This window comes from Ochotona princeps, chromosome 2 (genome assembly GCF_030435755.1).
Source record: "Ochotona princeps isolate mOchPri1 chromosome 2, mOchPri1.hap1, whole genome shotgun sequence".
In the NCBI taxonomy this organism is placed as follows: domain Eukaryota; kingdom Metazoa; phylum Chordata; class Mammalia; order Lagomorpha; family Ochotonidae; genus Ochotona; species Ochotona princeps.
In genome coordinates, this window is record NC_080833.1 from 110,644,995 (window position 1) to 110,662,033 (window position 17,039).

The following is a 17,039-nucleotide window of genomic DNA, read 5'->3' on the forward strand; positions in this document are numbered from 1 at the left end:
GGGGAGGGACTAGAGGGTTTGAGTGGGTGGTGATGCTGGAGTGTGCAGGTATATGTGTGCACATGCGTAGTTATGTACCTACATATGCATGTGTAGTGGGATGCCTGAGGAGACATGATTGGAATGCACACTTGCGGGACCTCAGCATCTTCTCTGGGCTGGGAGGGGCAGCAGCAGGGTTGAGTGTAACCCCTTGTAGAAGCAGGCATCTCAGCCTGACCCCCATTGTTGAGTGCATGCAGAGGACAGCTGGGATGATAGCTGAATGCCCAGCTGAGCACGCACTCACACCGCTTGCGAGTGCATGTGTGCAATTACTGTGTATGTGAATGTAGGTGCCTGTGGCAGGGCTATATGAGTTCTGTCTGTACAACTCCATGTAGAGGGTGTGAGCGTGCACACATACGTGTGTGTGCTCTTGCACACACATGCATGTGTGGCTTGTGGGGATGTGTCCTGGTACATGCTTCCATATGTTTGTGTTCCTGCAAGCAAGTCTGTGTGTGAATGGGGCCGTGTGTATGTGCAAATCTATGTGCACATGTGTGTGATGGAGAGGGAGGGAACATGGCTACTCAAGGTCAGGCCTGCTCCTGTGACACCCCCTCCTCTCCCCACAGCTACATGGAAAACCAGAACCTGCAGCATCTGGCACTCAGTGACCTGAAGGGCCTGGGGCAGCTGAGAAACCTGTGAGAGGTGGAGGGCTGTGTGTGTGGGGTGGGGGCTTGGCACGGGGTCCTGAGGCCCCCAAGAGCTTGTGGCCTGAAGGGCAGAGGCAGGGGAGGGGGTCCAAGGCTGGCCCTTAGGGATTCAGAGATGGGATGGACACAGAGAGCCAAGGGCCGGGGTGCCTGAGACCGGAGGACTGATCTTCCTGTACCCCTCAGCACCATTGTGAACAGCAGCCTCCGATCCGTGGCGCCAGATGCCTTTCACTTCACTCCCCGGCTGAGTCGCCTGTGAGTGGCTGGGGCCCATGCTGTGGGGGTGGGGGCCGGGGCAGCACCCAGACTTGGGCTGATAGTGCGCTTGGTTCTCCCTCAGCTTGTGGCTCCCAGGCAGGCCTCCGCCTGAGCTGGGAAGTCCCCTGGGGCTTCTCACCAGCTTCAGGGACCTTTGTGTTCTTCGCTTCTCCGCCTTCCTCCTTCCCCCCCCCCCAAACCAGCTGGAAGTCCTTGTTGTCTCATTTCCAGCAAGGGACACTTCTCCGAGGTGCCTGACAGGCTCTGTCCAGGATTCAGACGGTCCCAGGGGAGCAAGGGGCAGAACAAGACTTCCAGGCTCTGGCTGCAGCATCATCTTCTATCCCTCTCCAGAGAAAAAGCTTCAGCTCAACCCCTGGGGTAGCCCAGGAATGCAGCAGCAGCAGATCCACACGGTCCCCATACCCCTCATGGGAGTGACAGACATGGGTACAGCATGGGCAGCCTGCCTGGCCTTCCCTGGGCTCCCAAGGAAGTCATCTCCCCTGACACTACCGTAAACAGGCAGAGAGATGGAACAAGTGTGGCTGGCCATTCCTGGAATTGTGTTGTAATTTTAACAGCAAGCAAGAGAAGAAACAAAGTGACCCTGCATTGCCATCAGTATACCAGGGCTCCTGTTAACGATGTGTACTTAGGGCCTTGTCACACAATGTGTTAGGGAGCCTTCTTCATCAACCTGCTCAGAGAGTGAACATCGGTGGCTCCAGGCTGTAGATGAGGCTTCTCAGCTTCAGAGGTTGAGTTTCTGGGCTAAAGTCACACAGCTGTGACAGGACGAATCACACAGCCTGCTCCAAAGTGAGAGTGCATCAGTTCCCATCCAGCCCTGCAAATTTGGGCCAGGGGAGAGGTTGAGGCACCCCTTAGGGGCAGCAGCCCAGTCCCAGATACAGTAGCCCATCATAGGGCAAGCCCTAAGCACTGGGGTCTCTTGGGCCAGCGTCCTGGGTGGTCTGTAGCAGGCCCCTTGCTCGGCTTACTTGCTTGGTCTTTTGGACTGGGCAGCTGGGAGCTAGGTTCTTTTCCTGCCTGTCTTGTTCGCTGAGCAGAGGTAGAAAGGGGCACGGGAAGGCTTCTCAGAGTGTTGTCCTCAATGGCTGGCCACCCCCAGTCCCGGCCCTTCCTGGGCTCGCTGGAGTAGGCTGCGCAGATGGAGCCCCTTCCCCCAGCTGTGGCCTCAGCACTTTGCCAGCTGGGACCGAGGGGCTGGGGGAGGTAGCGGCTGTTGCCTTAGATCCCCCTCTCAGGGGTCTGAGGAGGGGGTCAAGTGGGGTTAACCCTTGTTGTCCCAGGGCTGGATCTGGTGGCTGGGGTAGGGAAGAGGAATCAGCTGCTGGCAGAGGTCTCCTCAGCTCCTCCCCTCCTGCCGGGTCACGGTGAGGTCGGGTCACTCAAGGGGTCCTTGTCAACTCCCACAGGAACCTCTCCTTCAATGCTCTGGAGTCTCTCTCCTGGAAAACCGTGCAGGGGCTTCCCTTACAGGAACTGTGAGTGCGAGCAACAAGGGTGTGTGTGTGTGCATGAGTGTGCCCGAGTGTGCACCTCTAGACACCTGCATGCGCTGAGTCTCTGGGCCACATGCTGTGTTGGCGTGCAGGGCCAGCAGCAGGACAGGACATCTCTTTGGGGACCCCATGTTTGAGAGCTGAGTCTGAGGCTCCGTGTATACTTGCGATCCTTCTCCTCCACCAAGGGGCTCCTGTTCTGGGTCTCTGGGATAAGGCAGGGGGCTGGCCTGCATGATCAGTTTTTTGTGGACACAGGGGGCTGGGAGTTGGTTCTGGACCTGGGGCCTCTGTAGAGCAGACCTGCAGGTGGTCTGGGCATTCAGAGATGCACACTAACCCACACTCCTGGGCACTATGCACCCGGGATGGGTGGGACAGCAAGGGTGCTTGGCGGGGGGTGACCCTCCAAAGGTGGTACCCGTCCCTCCTTGTCAGGTGCAAAGAACCTTACCTAGCTTATCACTCTAAGGAGCCCGGGTGGGGGAGTCCCAGGCATTTCCCTGCTCCCCACATTGGCTATCTGTGACATCCTGCTTGCTGTTTCCTCTAATGGCATCTTGCTGTTGGATCTCCAAGGCTGCTGTCCCTATGTCCCCACCTGTCACCGTTAGCTTTCCTCCTGCCCCCCCACCCCGGCAGCTCCCTCCTACCTCTAAATGGCTCACTGGCCCCAACTCCTGCCGGTTCTCTGACATGGTGCCCAACCCACCAGGGTCCTGGCAGGGAACTCCTTGCATTGCTCCTGTGCCCTACGCTGGCTGCAACGTTGGGAGGAGGAGGGACTGGGTGGTGTGCAGGAACAGAAGTTGCGGTGTTCTGGGACGGAGCCCCTGGCCCTCATGCCCAACGCCAGCTGCGGTAGGTGCTGGAGGTGGTATAAAGGAGCGCTGTGTGGGGTGGGGGTGGGGCAGAGCAAGCATTGAAGGGACTGGGGAAAGTGGCAAGGAGGCTTAGGGAAACTAACAGGCTATTGTTGCAGGCTATTGTTGGGGTTTAGAGTCACTGAGGAAGATTGTGGAGGAAAGGAGCATGATTGGGGATGGGGCTCCGGGGACATTCCCAGTTCTAACAGTTCTTGGGCATCTTGGGGGTCAGGTGTGCCAACGCTGAAGGTGCAGATGCCCAATGCCTCGGTGGACGCAGGGGACAGTGTGCTGCTGCAGTGCCAGGTGGAAGGGCAGGGCCTGGAGCAAGCAGGCTGGAGCCTCATGGAGCTGGAGGAGTCAACTATGGTGATGGTGAGAAGCCCTCAGCTTCCCAGCTCTAAACACTGAGGAGGCTCGAGCAAGGGGTGCTGGGCACGGAGGGAGAGAGAGAAAGGGACCACATGGAGGAGTGGCCTGGGATGGGGGAAGTCTCTGGCCTCAGACGCATACTCTGGGGAAGCCCACGGCACACAGCCATCTTAGGGTGGGCACTGGGGCTAGCAGGGCACTGTAGGACGTGTCAGAGCCTAGGTCCCTGTGTGGGAAGACTTAGGCTGGCTGAGAGAGAGAGAGAGAGAGAGAGAGAGAGAGAGAGAGAGAGAGTTGGTGCTGACAGGGACCAATAGCCTTATTTGTGATCCTGCTCTCAGGGCAAATTCTTGGGACCAATTGAAAGTTTTTTCCCCCCCGTGAAGATTCTGGAAGCAGCATCCTTGGGTGTGTGCTGAGCATCATAGCAAAACAGGCACAGGTCTGGTTCCAATGGTATAGCTCATTAATTCTTTTTTTTTTTTTTTAAAGATTTATTCATTTGGGCCCGGCGGCGTGGTCTAGCGGCTAAAGTCCTCGCCTTGAAAGCCCCGGGATCCCATATGGGCGCCGGTTCTAATCCCGGCAGCTCCACTTCCCATCCAGCTCCCTGCTTGTGGCCTGGGAAAGCAGTCGAGGACGGCCCAATGCATTGGGACCCTGCACCCACGTGGGAGACCCGGAAGAGGTTCCAGGTTCCCGGCATCGGATCGGCGCGCATCGGCCTGTTGCGGCTCACTTGGGGAGTGAATCATCGGATGGAGGATCTTCCTCTCTGTCTCTCCTCCTCTGTGTATATCTGGCTGTAATAAAATGAATAAATCTTTTTTTTTTTTTTTTTTTTTTAAAGATTTATTCATTTTATTACAGCCAGATATACAGAGAGGAGGAGAGACAGAGAGGAAGATCTTCCGTCCGATGATTCACTCCCCAAGTGAGCCGCAACGGGCCGATGCGCGCCGATCCGAAGCCAGGAACCTGGAACCTCTTCCGGGTCTCCCACGCGGGTGCAGGGTCCCCAATGCATTGGGCCGTCCTCAACTGCTTTCCCAGGCCACAAGCAGGGAGCTGGATGGGAAGTGGAGCTACCGGGATCAGAACCGGTGCCCATATGGGATCCCGGGGCTTTCAAGGCGAGGACTTTAGCCACTAGGCGACGCCGCTGGGCCCAGCTCATTAATTCTTGAACTGATTACAGAACAATCTGCCTGCACTTGGATTTTCTTATCTGTGCACCCAGGTGGCCCTGATGGCCTTCGGATGTCCTGCCTGCCCTTGAGCATTCTCTGGCCTTTTTCTCTGTGACCCAGAGACAACTTTGAGCGCCTTCCTAGGTCCTGCCCATTGTCCTGAGGCAGCCAGGTGTCACCCTAGCATATGCACAAGGCCAAGAGAGGCCAACAGTGAGCTGTGCACCCCTTAGAATACTGACTCCACCTGCATAGCAGAAGCAGACACACAGGGACTTGGGCTGGTGGGACTGAGGGCTCACCCTCAGTCTGGGGTTCAGTCTGGAAGCCCCTAGTGTTGGAGGAGAGCCAACCCTAGAATTGCTGGGGACCACAGGGTCATGGAAAAGAGGAATGTTCTCAGGGGTCTGTGAGCCTGGGGATCCAGACATTCAGGCCAGCCCAGAGCAGCAGTACTTCCTCCTTCTGGGGTAAGGCCACTTGGAGTGAAAGGAGACAGGGCAGACTCTAAGCCCGTGCACAGATCTACTGTCTGGGGTGGGGGAAAAATTCCAAGGGTGTGCGCCCTCTTGGGGAGTTTTCCATGTCTCCTAACACCTGTATTTGTTACAGTTGTCCTCTAGACAAGCCACATGCTAATTGGGTTAGGCAGAGAAGAAAAGAGGCTGACCCCACACCCCATTTCCCTACCTTGGCTGGCTTGTTCAGAAAAAGTAAGGGATGAACTATTGGGAGGTCAGACACCAGGGTGCCTGGAAAAGGGTTCAGCCAAAAGAGAATTGCCTTAGGTGGTACAGGGTCCCCTTGACTCATGGTGGTTCCTAGGAAGAGGGCCTGAACCCGACTGGAGGCTCCAACCCTGACTCAGAGTCCCGCCATGCGGCCTTTGACCTTCCCCACCAGAGGAAGTGGTGCATCACCATCTCTCTCGCTCTCTGCTTCTCCTTGGGACTGGGACCAAGTTTGTCAGACTCAAATAACTGGACAGGTTCTAGCTGGCAGCTGTGTTTGAGTTTAGTACTTGGGTTTCCCCATAGATTCAGCAGTTTTGCTGCTCCTGGGGGGGAGGTTCAAGGTGCAACGTAAGAACGCTTTGTGCCCATGTTGGGGTTGCTGGTCATGCTTCTGCTTCCTCAGATCACTTGACCCAGGAGAGAGCGTGTGGACAAGCTCGGAAGGAGAAAAGCCCTTGTCTGCTCTCATCTCCCTCACCCCACCCTATGTCCTTTCCATCTGGAGCTCCAGCCCCCACCCCACTACCAACCTCTGCCTCCAGCCCCAAGCCTGATGCAGCTCCCTCCAGATGTCCCTTCTTCTTTCCAGATCCAAAAATCGGAGGATCTGCCGACCCTGAGGCTGACTCTGGTCAATGTCACTAGTGACCTGAACAGGAAGAATGTGACCTGCTGGGCAGAAAATGACGTGGGCCGGACTGAGGTCTCCGTCCAGGTCAATGTCTCGTGTGAGTCCCCACGGCCATCCCTGCACCCCCACCTCCCCCTTGCTCCTCCCACAGTAGGGTGTGAGTTGGGGCCTGGAGGAAAAGAGTGGGATGTGGATCCCCGCAGCTGCTCCCTTCCAGCTGTTTTCAGATTCCCATGAAAACCTGATCCTTCGGGGAAAGTCCTGGGGGCTCATCAAGGCCGCAGGGATGAGATGGATTTCTTGCTGGCCCCTTGCCCAAGTGTCACTACCTGAGACCCCCAAGCGCCAGCTGCCGGGCAGTCCCCACTGCTCCCAAGCCCGCCGTGCCAGCCCCTCCTCAGGTCCCGAGTTGTAGAAGAGGAAATTCTTCTCCAGAGTTCCTTTTTTGGCTCTGCCTAATTTCTAGAAGTCTGTCAGCAAATTATCTCTCATCTTCTACTCTAAATCATTTTTCTTGCCTTGTTGGGAAATATATTTGAGATGTGCCTTGAACATGTGCCCTGAAAGCCATAAGGGCCTGGCCAAGCACTTTAGGAGACTCCCCCCATCCCCACCCTCAGTCACTGGCCCAGCTCTCACCCCAGCCTCAGCTGGATGGGGGCGATGACCATTTTTCTTGCCTTTGAAGCAAATCCTGCACACAGATGCTTCCGCCTCAGTATAGCTTAGCTTTGTTCTCGTACATTCTGTGGATGTCATTATACCGTACACACAGTCAAGCGTTGCTCAGTGGGGTGGGGGAACACAATCAGAGAAATGTGTTGTTGGGTGGTTTTGTTCTCACGTGAATGTCATAGAGGGAGGGTACACAGGGAAGCCTCCCTGGTACAGACGGGAATATAGAAAGGCATGGTAGAAATGCAGGCAATAGTTCAGATCCACTATGATCTACAGGGAGCACCACCATCACTAGTGTTTGTAAAACTCAACCATATTAATGAGAATCATTGCTCAGTTGATTCACTGTTGAGTAATAATCCATTGTAGGAATGTTGCCTGGAATTCCAGTATAAATATAGTCTATGCATACTTTTTATTTTAAAAAAGATATATTTATTTTTATTGGAAAGGTAGATTTACAGAGAGAAGGAGAGACAGAGAGAAAGAGCTTCGGTCTACTGGCTCATTCCCCAAGTGGCTGCAACAGCCAAAGCTGAGCCAATCCAACCAGAACCCAGGAACCAGGAGTTTCTTCCAGGTCTCCCATGCGGGTGCAGGATCCCAACATTTTGGACCATCTTCTACTGCTTTCCCAGGCCACAAGCAGGGAACTGGATGGAAGTGGAGCAGCCAGGACATGAACCAATGCCCATGTGGGATCCTGGGGCATGCAAGGCAAAGATTTAGCCACTAGACTATCATGCCAGACCTTAAGCACACATTTGTTTATATACTTTGCTTTCTATTATTGAGAGATCTTTGCTTTGTCCAAATAGTCTATTTTGCTCTTTTTTTTTTTTTTTTTTTAACTAAAAGGGCTTTTAGAAATTTTTATTTGTGGGCCCGGCGGCGTGGCCTAGCGGCTAAAGTCGTCACCTTGAAAGCCCCGGGATCCCATATGGGCGCCGGTTCTAATCCCGGTAGCTCCACTTCCCATCCAGCTCCCTGCTTGTGGCCTGGGAAAGCAGTTGAGGACGGCCCAATGCATTGGGACCCTGCACCCGCATGGGAGACCCGGAAGAGGTTCCAGGTTCCTGGCTTCGGATCGGCACGCATCGGCCCGTTGCGGCTCACTTGGGGAGTGAATCATCGGAGGGAAGATCTTCCTCTCTGTCTCTTCTCCTCTGTGTATATCTGGCTGTAATAAAATGAATAAATCTTTAAAAAAAAAAAAAAAAAAAAGAAAATTTTGTTTGTTATTTGAAAGGCAGAGTTACAGAGCAGGAGGGGGGGGGGGGGGAGAGAGAGAGAAAGAGAAAGAAAGATCTTACTCTCCAAATGGCCACAATGGCCAGAGTTGGGCAGGTCCAAAGCCAGGAGTCAGGAGCTTCTTCTGGTTCTCCCACCTGGGTGTAGGGGTCCAAACACTCAGGCTGCCTTCATTTGTGTTCCCAGGTATATTAGCAGGGAGCTGGATTAGAAGAGGAACATCCAGGACCAGTGTCCATATGGGATGCTGGATTTGCAAGTACAGACTCTTACCTGTCACACCACAGCACTGGCCCTTCTAAATGTTTTCAAACTCTGCGTGTGTGTGTGTGTGTGTAGTATTTGCTTGTTTTTTAAAAAAGATTTACTTTTTATTTTGAAAGTCAGAGTTACAGGGCCCAGCGCCGTGGCCTAGAGGCTAAAATCCTTGCCTTGAATGCGCAGGGATCCCATATGGGCGCCGGTTCTAATCCTGGCAGCTCCACTTCCCGTCCAGCTCCCTGCTTGTGGCCTGGAAAAGCAGCAGAGGACAGCCCAAAACCTTGGGTTCCTGCACCCACATGGGAGACTCAGAGGAAGTTCCAGTCTCCTGGCTTCAGATCAGCACAGCACCGGCCGTTGCGGTCACTTGGGGAGTGAATCATTGGATGGAAGATCTTCCTCTCTGTCTCTCCTCCTCTCTGTTTAGCTTACTTTGCAATAAAAATAAATAAATCTGAAATAAGCAAGCAAGCAAGAAAGAAAGAAAGAAAGGAAGAAAGAAAGAAAGAGAGAAAGGTGTTCCATCTGTTGGTTCACTCCCCAGATGTCTATAACAAGCAGCACTGGGTCAGGCTGGAACCAGGAGCCTGGAGTGCCATTCTAGTCTCCCGCACTTGTGGCAGGGGCCCAAGCAGCTAGGCCACCTTCCGCTGTGTTCCCAGGTGCATGGGCAGGGAGCTGGTACTAGTACTGATATTGGATACCAGCGTTGCAGGTGGTAATTTACTTGCTACACCACAATGCCAGCCCCTGCCTGCTTGGTTCTTAGGCTCCCTTGCCCACCTTTTTTTAAATTTTAGATTTATTATTATTTTTATTGGAAAGTCAGATATACAGATATACAGAGAGGAGGACAGAGAGGAAGATCTTCTGTCCAATGATTCATTCCCCAAGTGGCCTCAATGACTGGAGCTGAGCTGATCTAAAGCCAGGAGCCAGGAGCCTCTTCTGCGTCTCCCGTGTGGGTACAGGGTCCCAAGGCTTTGGCTTTGTCCATCTTCTTAACCGTGACTACACTTAAGTCTTCTGGTTCCCATGTTTACCTGCCTTAGCTAGTGTTCTGCGTCTCTAGTGGCTGGTCTGTATTTCAGATCCACCACACAAGTTCTTTAAGCCTCTGAATTTTAGCTTCTTGCTGTCTGATATATATTGAAATTTACTGTCAGTCTTCTTCCAAATCTGCTCCTTGGGGGTTTCTCAGGGCCTACCTACCCCTGTCTCTGGAGTCAGCCCCTGATTTCCAGTTCTGTGCCCACCTGCCTCTGGACTCAACAGGCTGCCCCCGGCTCCTCACCGCACCTCCTCTGCCCACAGTCCCAGCCATTGTGCAGCTGCACCCGGCAGTGGAACTGCATCACTGGTGCATCCCCTTCTCCGTGGATGGGCAGCCAGCGCCCTCCCTGCAATGGTTCTTCAATGGCTCCGTGCTCAATGAGACCAGCTTCATCTTCACTGAGTTCCTGGAACCAGCGGCCAACGAGACTGTGCGGCACGGCTGCCTGCGCCTCAACCAGCCTACTCACGTCAACAACGGCAACTACACGCTGCTGGCCATCAACCCCTACGGCCAGGCCGCTGCCTCCATCATGGTTGCCTTCATGGACAACCCTTTCAAGTTCAACCCCGAGGACCCCATCCCTGGTGCGAGAGTTATCCTGACTCTTGACACCATTCCCAGGAACCCTCTGTGGGGTGGAGCTCCAGGTGTTCAGGGTGGCCTAATCTACTTTCTGCTGTGACCCTGACCCTGGAAGTTGGAGTGCCTGGTCCCAGACAGAAAGGAGCCTGGGAACCCTGACATCCAGCCCTGTACTGGCCTTCACGCCCCCTTTCCCCCCCGCCATACAGAGCCACACACCAAGCAGCCACAGCCTGGTAGGCTGAGAACCACCTGCCCCTGCTTCCTTGAGTGTCAGGAACCCCACTCCCCATCCAACTGAGCCCATAAAGGGATATATCTTGGAGGGGGCAGGGGACTCATGGCTGGCCTCCTCCCCCTGACTCCTCTCTCTCCTCTCTCCTTCTGCAGTCTCCTTCTCGCCAGTGGGTGAGTAGCCAAGGCTGGGGGCAAAATCTGTGTGGTTCCCTAGAGCTGATGCCGGGTCAGGGTTTGCCACTGAGTTGATCTCTGAGATAGGCTGCCTGGGGCCAGGATGGGGAGTCATTGGAAGGGACACAGTATGCGCTAAGCACACTCTTTCCTTTCCTGTGACCCCACAGATGCTAACAGCACTTCTGGAGACCCAGTGGAGAAGAAAGATGAAACGCCTTTTGGGGTGAGCAGGGAGCAGGGTGGGGTGGGTCTGGTGTTGGAAGCTGGCCCAGGGCTTGGGATAGGGAGGATGCAGAGCACCTGCGGGCTGCTTCTGGTCAGAGTAGGGAGAGCACTGATCTGGTCTGAACTCTGCTGGCAACCCTCACAGCCAGGCCCACGTGCCCAGGGGGAGGTGGAGGCAGGGTGGGCCCAGGCAGGCTCTGGGTTCCTATGCAGGATGGAGAAGGGTGTGCTGGGGGGCGGAGCCAGTGGGGTGAGGGACCCTGGAGTGCAGAGCCACCCTGGAGCTCACCCACTTTGATCGCCCAGGTCTCCATGGCTGTGGGCCTGGCTGTCTTTGCCTGCCTTTTCCTTTCTACATTGCTCCTCGTGCTCAACAAGTGCGGACAGAGAAACAAGTTTGGGATCAACCGTGAGTGGGCAGGGGGCTACTGCCAAGGGCTGGCCGGCTGGCTGGCCTGCCTGCTTCGTTTCCTACTCGCTCAGGCCTCTGACATTGCAGTGTTTGCGATGAGTGTCTTTGGGGTAGAGGGGAGGGCTGGGGGTGTCTCGTGTGTGTGCGTGTGTGTGTGTGTGTGAGAGAGAGAGAGAGAGAGTGTGTGTGTCGAGGCTGGTGCCATTGTAGTTTCATCAGTAGCAGCTGCTAATTGGTGGTTGGATTGTAGTCAAGCACTAAGTGAGTCTGGGAGGTCTGGGCTCAGTGGCAGGGAGGGGGGTGTGAGGGGCAGTTCTTGGGTGCCCATGGGGCCAGGGGTTGGACAGGAGCCAGAGAGAGAAACTGTGATGCCTCCCTCCCCACCCCTCCTTGCCTGCTGCCTTGGTTCCGAGCTCCCCCATCCCTCAGGCAAGTTGGGAGGTGAGGATGTAGCCCAGTGCCCTGCCAATAAGAGCAACTAAGGGCCAAGATTGTGTGTCTCTGTGTGTGTGTGTGTGCCTGGGCTGTGTCCCCTCCACATGACTGTGTCTCTTCCCCAGGCCCCGCGGTGCTGGCTCCAGAGGATGGGCTGGCCATGTCTCTGCATTTCATGACATTGAATGGCAGCTCTCTGTCACCAACTGAAGGCAAAGGCTCTGGGCTCCAAGGCCACATCATTGAGAACCCACAGTACTTCAGTGATGCCTGTGAGGGGCTCTTCCGGGTCAAGGATGGGGGCAGAGAAAGTGAGAGCGAGAGAGAGAGCACATGTGTGTGTGAAGCACAGACCCCTGCACCACAGCCCCTTTTTGATCCAGGCCTCACCTCCCACCCCCTTTCCCAGCAATGTGGTATCTTCCGTGGGCTGAGCTCCACCTGCCTCTTCAGGCGCCCCTCGCAGCCGCCCCTGACCCACACTGTGGGCAGAGGCAGCTCTGCACCACCCCGGGGTTTTGGTGATGGAGCTTAGGCTTGAATTTTGGTTCCCTTTAAGGTCCTGCCTTCATCTCCCCACCCCTGCCAGCCCCAGCCAGGAACCCACCTTACTTCCCGTAGCCCCTCCCTTAGGTGTCCATCACATCAAACGCCGGGACATCGTACTCAAGTGGGAGCTGGGCGAGGGAGCCTTCGGCAAGGTCTTCTTGGCCGAGTGCCATCACCTGCTGCCCGAGCAGGACAAGACGCTAGTGGCTGTCAAGGTGCGACCTGGAGGCCTGGTTCGGTCAAGCAGAGTGTGTATGTGTGTGAGGCGGGGGAGCGGCAGGCGAAAGTTGGTGCTCAGTCCTGCCGGTGCCCTGCAGGCGCTGAAGGAGGTGTCGGAGAGTGCGCGGCAAGACTTCCAGCGCGAAGCAGAGCTGCTCACCATGCTGCAGCACCAGCACATCGTGCGCTTTTTCGGCGTCTGTACCGAGGGTCGCCCGCTGCTCATGGTCTTCGAGTACATGCGGCACGGGGACCTCAACCGCTTTCTCCGGTACGGGGCGGTGGGGAGCCTCCTGTGAGCAGCTCCAAGGGGTGGGAGGAGGCAGTGGTGACAACCGCAGTAACAGGGTTAGACCATGGTACCAACAGCAGCAGCACTCATCCTGTCTGGGTCTTGGGCAGTATGTTCTGTCCTTTCTCATTCAGTCACATTCTGACTCTAGATACTTGTACATGTATGGTGTACAAAAAGAGAGACCTACGTTTTCTTAGTATCCAAGCATACATGGCAGTTTTAAGAATGTGACCAGCAATTCATTTATGTGGCTTTGGACAAAATACTTCGGATACATTTGTTCTCCGTGTTGGCAATTTTAGTGATTTCCAGAAATCCACCTGTTTTTGACAGGTAGTGCTTAGCGAGGAGGGGCAAGTCACTTTCCCCCAAGGGCACACACAGGTAGTAGATGGCCTGATGGGGGGGGGGGTGTGACTCAGGCACAGCCTCTACTTCAGTGTCATGTGCATCTTGGATGAGACTGTCCCTGAGAGGCTGGACGGTGGCAGGCAGGCAGGCAGGCGGGCAGCCAAGTGGGCTTTGGAATTAGCTGCCACTTGTCAGCTGAGCCGCTTAGCCTGGTATCTTTCCTCTTTGGCCTCACTTTGCCCACCAGAAGCTGGGCCAATGGGGAGGCTGTGGTTGTGGAGGAGAAAGTGCCATGTGGTTAATCAGTTGAGAGCCACAATGTACCCCCAGACGTGCTTCTGGGGGCGATGAATCCCTTAGCCAGGCTGGACAAATCAGCTAGGGGACCTTGCTGAGTCTGAGATCATCCTGCTGCCTGGGGGAGCAGGAGGAAGGATGAGAGGCCAGGCACTGGGGCCAAGGAAAAGGGGTGCAGAGAGGAAACCCGGACTCAGAGAGAGCCAGTAGGCAGTGCTGCTGGGATTGGAGGAACCTCATTATCTGGGACCTGGCTGTGGGAGGAGCTTCTTTAGATGCTGCTAGAGCACTGGGAGAAGCAAAGAGGGGAGACATGATAGCCCCTGGACCCCTGAGAGGGGCTGCCTATGTCAGGCTCCCTCTGGGCCTTTTTTGGCATGGCACCTTAGCTCCCTCCCAGGCAGTTCCCATGCTCAGCCCCTCTTTGAGTGGCATCTTTGCCTCTCTTTCTAAGGACCTGAGTCTCTGTGTAGATGTTCCTTCCTCCAGGTGGGCTCCCCTGACTTCTCCTAGCCCCACCCCTAGTGTCCAGGCAGTGACCCTCAGCCTGCAATGCTGTCCCCCATTGACCTGCACCACACTTTTCACTGTAGTTCTGGGGCCTGGCACCTGGAGTGGTTGCACCAACAGCTGGGATAAATGAAGGAGCAGAAAGGAATCAGTGGGGCTGGCTAGCTCAGGTCAAGGTCCAGAAGAGGGACTATTGGGGAGCAGGAACTGACCTGGAGCAGGGGCTTTGGGCAGGAGAAGGGCCTCATGGAATCCTCCAGAAGGAAAGACAAGCCCAGAGGACTGGCTGGATGCTGAGGATAGGGGGAAGGACGATCGAGGAGGACAGCCCATCTTCAGGCTCCAAGGTGGAAGTGGAGGACTCCCTTCTCTGCAGGGAGCCCAGCTTGGCCAGGAGAAGGCTACAGTGAGGCCCATGGCCAAGGGGTAGCATGATGCCAGGGATGGGGATCCAGGTGCTCCTAAGAGCTGGGCACAGATTGGCTACCTGGGCTGTCTTTATGGACACCCTGATGGGACCACACCTGTTCTGGCCCCTACCCCAGCCCCTGCACACAGCTGGCCCTCTTCCTCCTTCCCCATCCTTTCCTTTCTGTTTCCATAGTCCCAGGCTGCCCATGCCCAGCTTGCGGGCTTCCTTGCTGCAGTCTCCTGGCAATGCTGCACTCCCAGCCCAGCCCTTTTTCTCCCTGTCTCCTCAGCTCCCATGGGCCTGACGCCAAGCTGCTGGCTGGTGGGGAGGACGTGGCCCCGGGGCCCCTGCGCCTGGGCCAGTTGCTGGCTGTGGCCAGCCAGGTGGCTGCAGGGATGGTGTACCTAGCAGGCCTGCACTTTGTGCACCGGGACCTGGCTACACGCAACTGCCTGGTAGGCCAGGGCCTCGTGGTCAAGATTGGCGATTTCGGCATGAGCAGAGATATCTACAGCACCGACTACTATCGGGTAAAGGCTCTCTTATCCCCATTGCCTCCCTCCACATCCCAGCCACCCTCTCATCCTCATCAGGCCCAGGGTTTTTGGGTCCTTCCTGCCATCTCTGGCCTCCCCACCCAGGCCTGCTACAGCAGGCAGAAAGGGCACCACAGGCCTTTCCCCTGGGGGGAGCTTGCTCTGTTTATGGCTGACTTCAGGGCTGACTGGGATGGGCGGTCCCTGGAGGTGACGCGGAACGCCCCACCACTAACAGGTGGGAGGCCGCACCATGCTGCCCATCCGCTGGATGCCGCCTGAGAGCATCCTCTATCGCAAGTTCACTACCGAGAGCGATGTGTGGAGCTTCGGCGTAGTGCTCTGGGAGATCTTCACCTATGGCAAGCAACCCTGGTACCAGCTCTCCAACACCGAGGTCAGCCCTGCCCCTGCCCTGCCTCCAGCCCTGGCTCTGCCTCCAGCCCTGGCTCTGCCTCCAGCCCTGGCTCTGCCTCCAGCCCCGGCCCTGCCTCCAGCCCCAGCTCTGCCTGTGGCCCTGCTGCCGCTGTCAGCCTGCTAAGGGCCCTGTGCTTCCTCCTCTTCCTCTGCATCTCTCTGGTCTTGCCTTCGCTTCCCGAGCTGTGCTTGGATTTAACCGGCTTCTGTGGAAACTTCAAAGCGCCTTGGAACTGGAGCCCACCCTCTCGCCACCCCTCCCTGCATTTTGTAGATCCAGTAGGCATGATCAGAATGGAAGGAAACACAGCACGAGAGGATTTGACTCCATAGTGGGACTCTCCATAGCGGGAGAGCGGGAAGTTAGACTGTCAGAAGGACTGCCCGGGTTCTCCTCCCCCCCCCCAACCCCCCCCCCCCCAGCTGCCTATAGCCAGAACAGGTCCCAGGTGTTCTGTTTCCCAGAGCTGTCCCTCCACACCCTGCCCCACCCCCGCTGGCTCACAGCTGTCAGTTTCCATCTTGCCTCCTAATGCAGTCTGCTCCCTGGAGGCTGGCAGCCTGGGGGAGAGGGTTATAGATTTTAATTTTCTCAAGCGCTGAGAGGAGGGATGGAATTAGTGCTGCCCATGGCCCAAGTTCGCTAATGGGGCGGGGCGGGGGAGTGGGAATTGGAGAGGGGTGAGGCCCCAGGGCCCTTCTCCTGCCTGCTCCCTGCCATCCCCTCCCTCTGTCTTTTTTGGATCCCACAGCTTCTCCAGCAGTCCTTCCTGGAGTCTGACTTTGATCTTTCTTGCTGCAGCATCTTTTCAGAGGAGCTAGGGCGCCTCTGACTGGTTCCCACAAAGTAGAGAAGGAAGTGGGGGGGACCTTCTGCTTTCAGTTGCAAGCCAGTCATTGCCAGGACCTTGGAATGCTATCTGGCTCTGTTTCCCCTTTTCCCTCAGGAGCTGAGCATCCTGTCCCTCCTTCTCCTCTCTGCCCCCCACAGTAAGCCACTGGGATTGGCATGTGCTTGAGTCCTCCCCTTCCTCAACCCACCTGGTAATTCTTAAGGTCTGGGCCTAGCAGCAGCAGCACCTAATGCACTGCCCCAGCTTAAACCTGCCACTTCTCAGGGTCAGGGCAGAAAAGAGTCTAGGGGTTCACTGTGCCCATCTAGAGTAGTACCCAGGAGACCCAGACCAGTTCTGGGTTGCCTCAGCAAGGCTTCGCTCTTCTTGCCCACAACCTACTGTGTTCTCTGTCTCTCTGGCCCCTAGGCAATTGAGTGCATCACACAGGGAAGGGAGTTGGAGCGGCCACGTGCCTGCCCACCTGAGGTCTACGCCATCATGCGTGGCTGCTGGCAACGGGAGCCCCAACAACGCCACAGCATCAAAGATGTCCATGCCCGACTGCAAGCCCTGGCCCAGGCCCCGCCTGTCTACCTGGATGTCCTGGGCTAGCCAGCAGCAGCAGATACAGCCAGGACCCCAGGGGCCTGCCCTCAGCAATTCTTCCCCAAGCTCCCTGTGGGCCCCAGGGTGGGGAGCAAAGCATCCAAGTCCCCCTCAGCATGTGGTAGGGGACAGGCAGGGGCTAGGAGCAGAGGCCACCATGCGTCTCCTGGCAAGCCAGGTATTGCGCAGTAATTATATTTATTACCCCTTTGGCTGTGTCTTGCGCCTGTTCCTGGGTTGGCGTCGTTCTGGGAGGAGGGCTTGGGGCTCTCTGTAGTCTTTCCACAGCTGCCTGCTCCCACCCTGTGGTTTGAGTCCTGGTCTTGGGGTCTCTTTGTGATCCGTGATTGGGATGGCTGACCCTGTGGGGAAAGAGGGGGTCTAAGATTCACTTTGGTGGAGTGAGTTT

At 56.1% G+C, this 17,039-nt stretch overlaps 1 protein-coding gene across 2 annotated transcripts in view; it reads left to right on the forward strand.

Annotated features, from left to right (window-relative positions):
- The window catches only part of NTRK1 (neurotrophic receptor tyrosine kinase 1), a 27,902-nt gene extending 11,093 nt beyond the window's left edge, over positions 1-16,809 (forward strand). For both annotated transcript variants that reach the window (XM_058660443.1, XM_058660441.1), the window contains exons 2-17: positions 621-692; positions 891-962; positions 2,408-2,476; positions 3,210-3,355; positions 3,593-3,735; positions 6,246-6,384; positions 9,792-10,118; positions 10,507-10,524; positions 10,698-10,753; positions 11,062-11,164; positions 11,728-11,874; positions 12,236-12,366; positions 12,469-12,641; positions 14,525-14,765; positions 15,010-15,168; positions 16,451-16,809. In XM_058660443.1, the coding sequence (XP_058516426.1) occupies positions 621-692; positions 891-962; positions 2,408-2,476; positions 3,210-3,355; positions 3,593-3,735; positions 6,246-6,384; positions 9,792-10,118; positions 10,507-10,524; positions 10,698-10,753; positions 11,062-11,164; positions 11,728-11,874; positions 12,236-12,366; positions 12,469-12,641; positions 14,525-14,765; positions 15,010-15,168; positions 16,451-16,636 (2,182 nt within the window). In that variant the 3' untranslated portion in view covers positions 16,637-16,809. The remainder of the gene's footprint in view (positions 1-620; positions 693-890; positions 963-2,407; positions 2,477-3,209; positions 3,356-3,592; positions 3,736-6,245; positions 6,385-9,791; positions 10,119-10,506; positions 10,525-10,697; positions 10,754-11,061; positions 11,165-11,727; positions 11,875-12,235; positions 12,367-12,468; positions 12,642-14,524; positions 14,766-15,009; positions 15,169-16,450) is intronic.
- Positions 16,810-17,039: the final 230 nt, after the last annotated feature.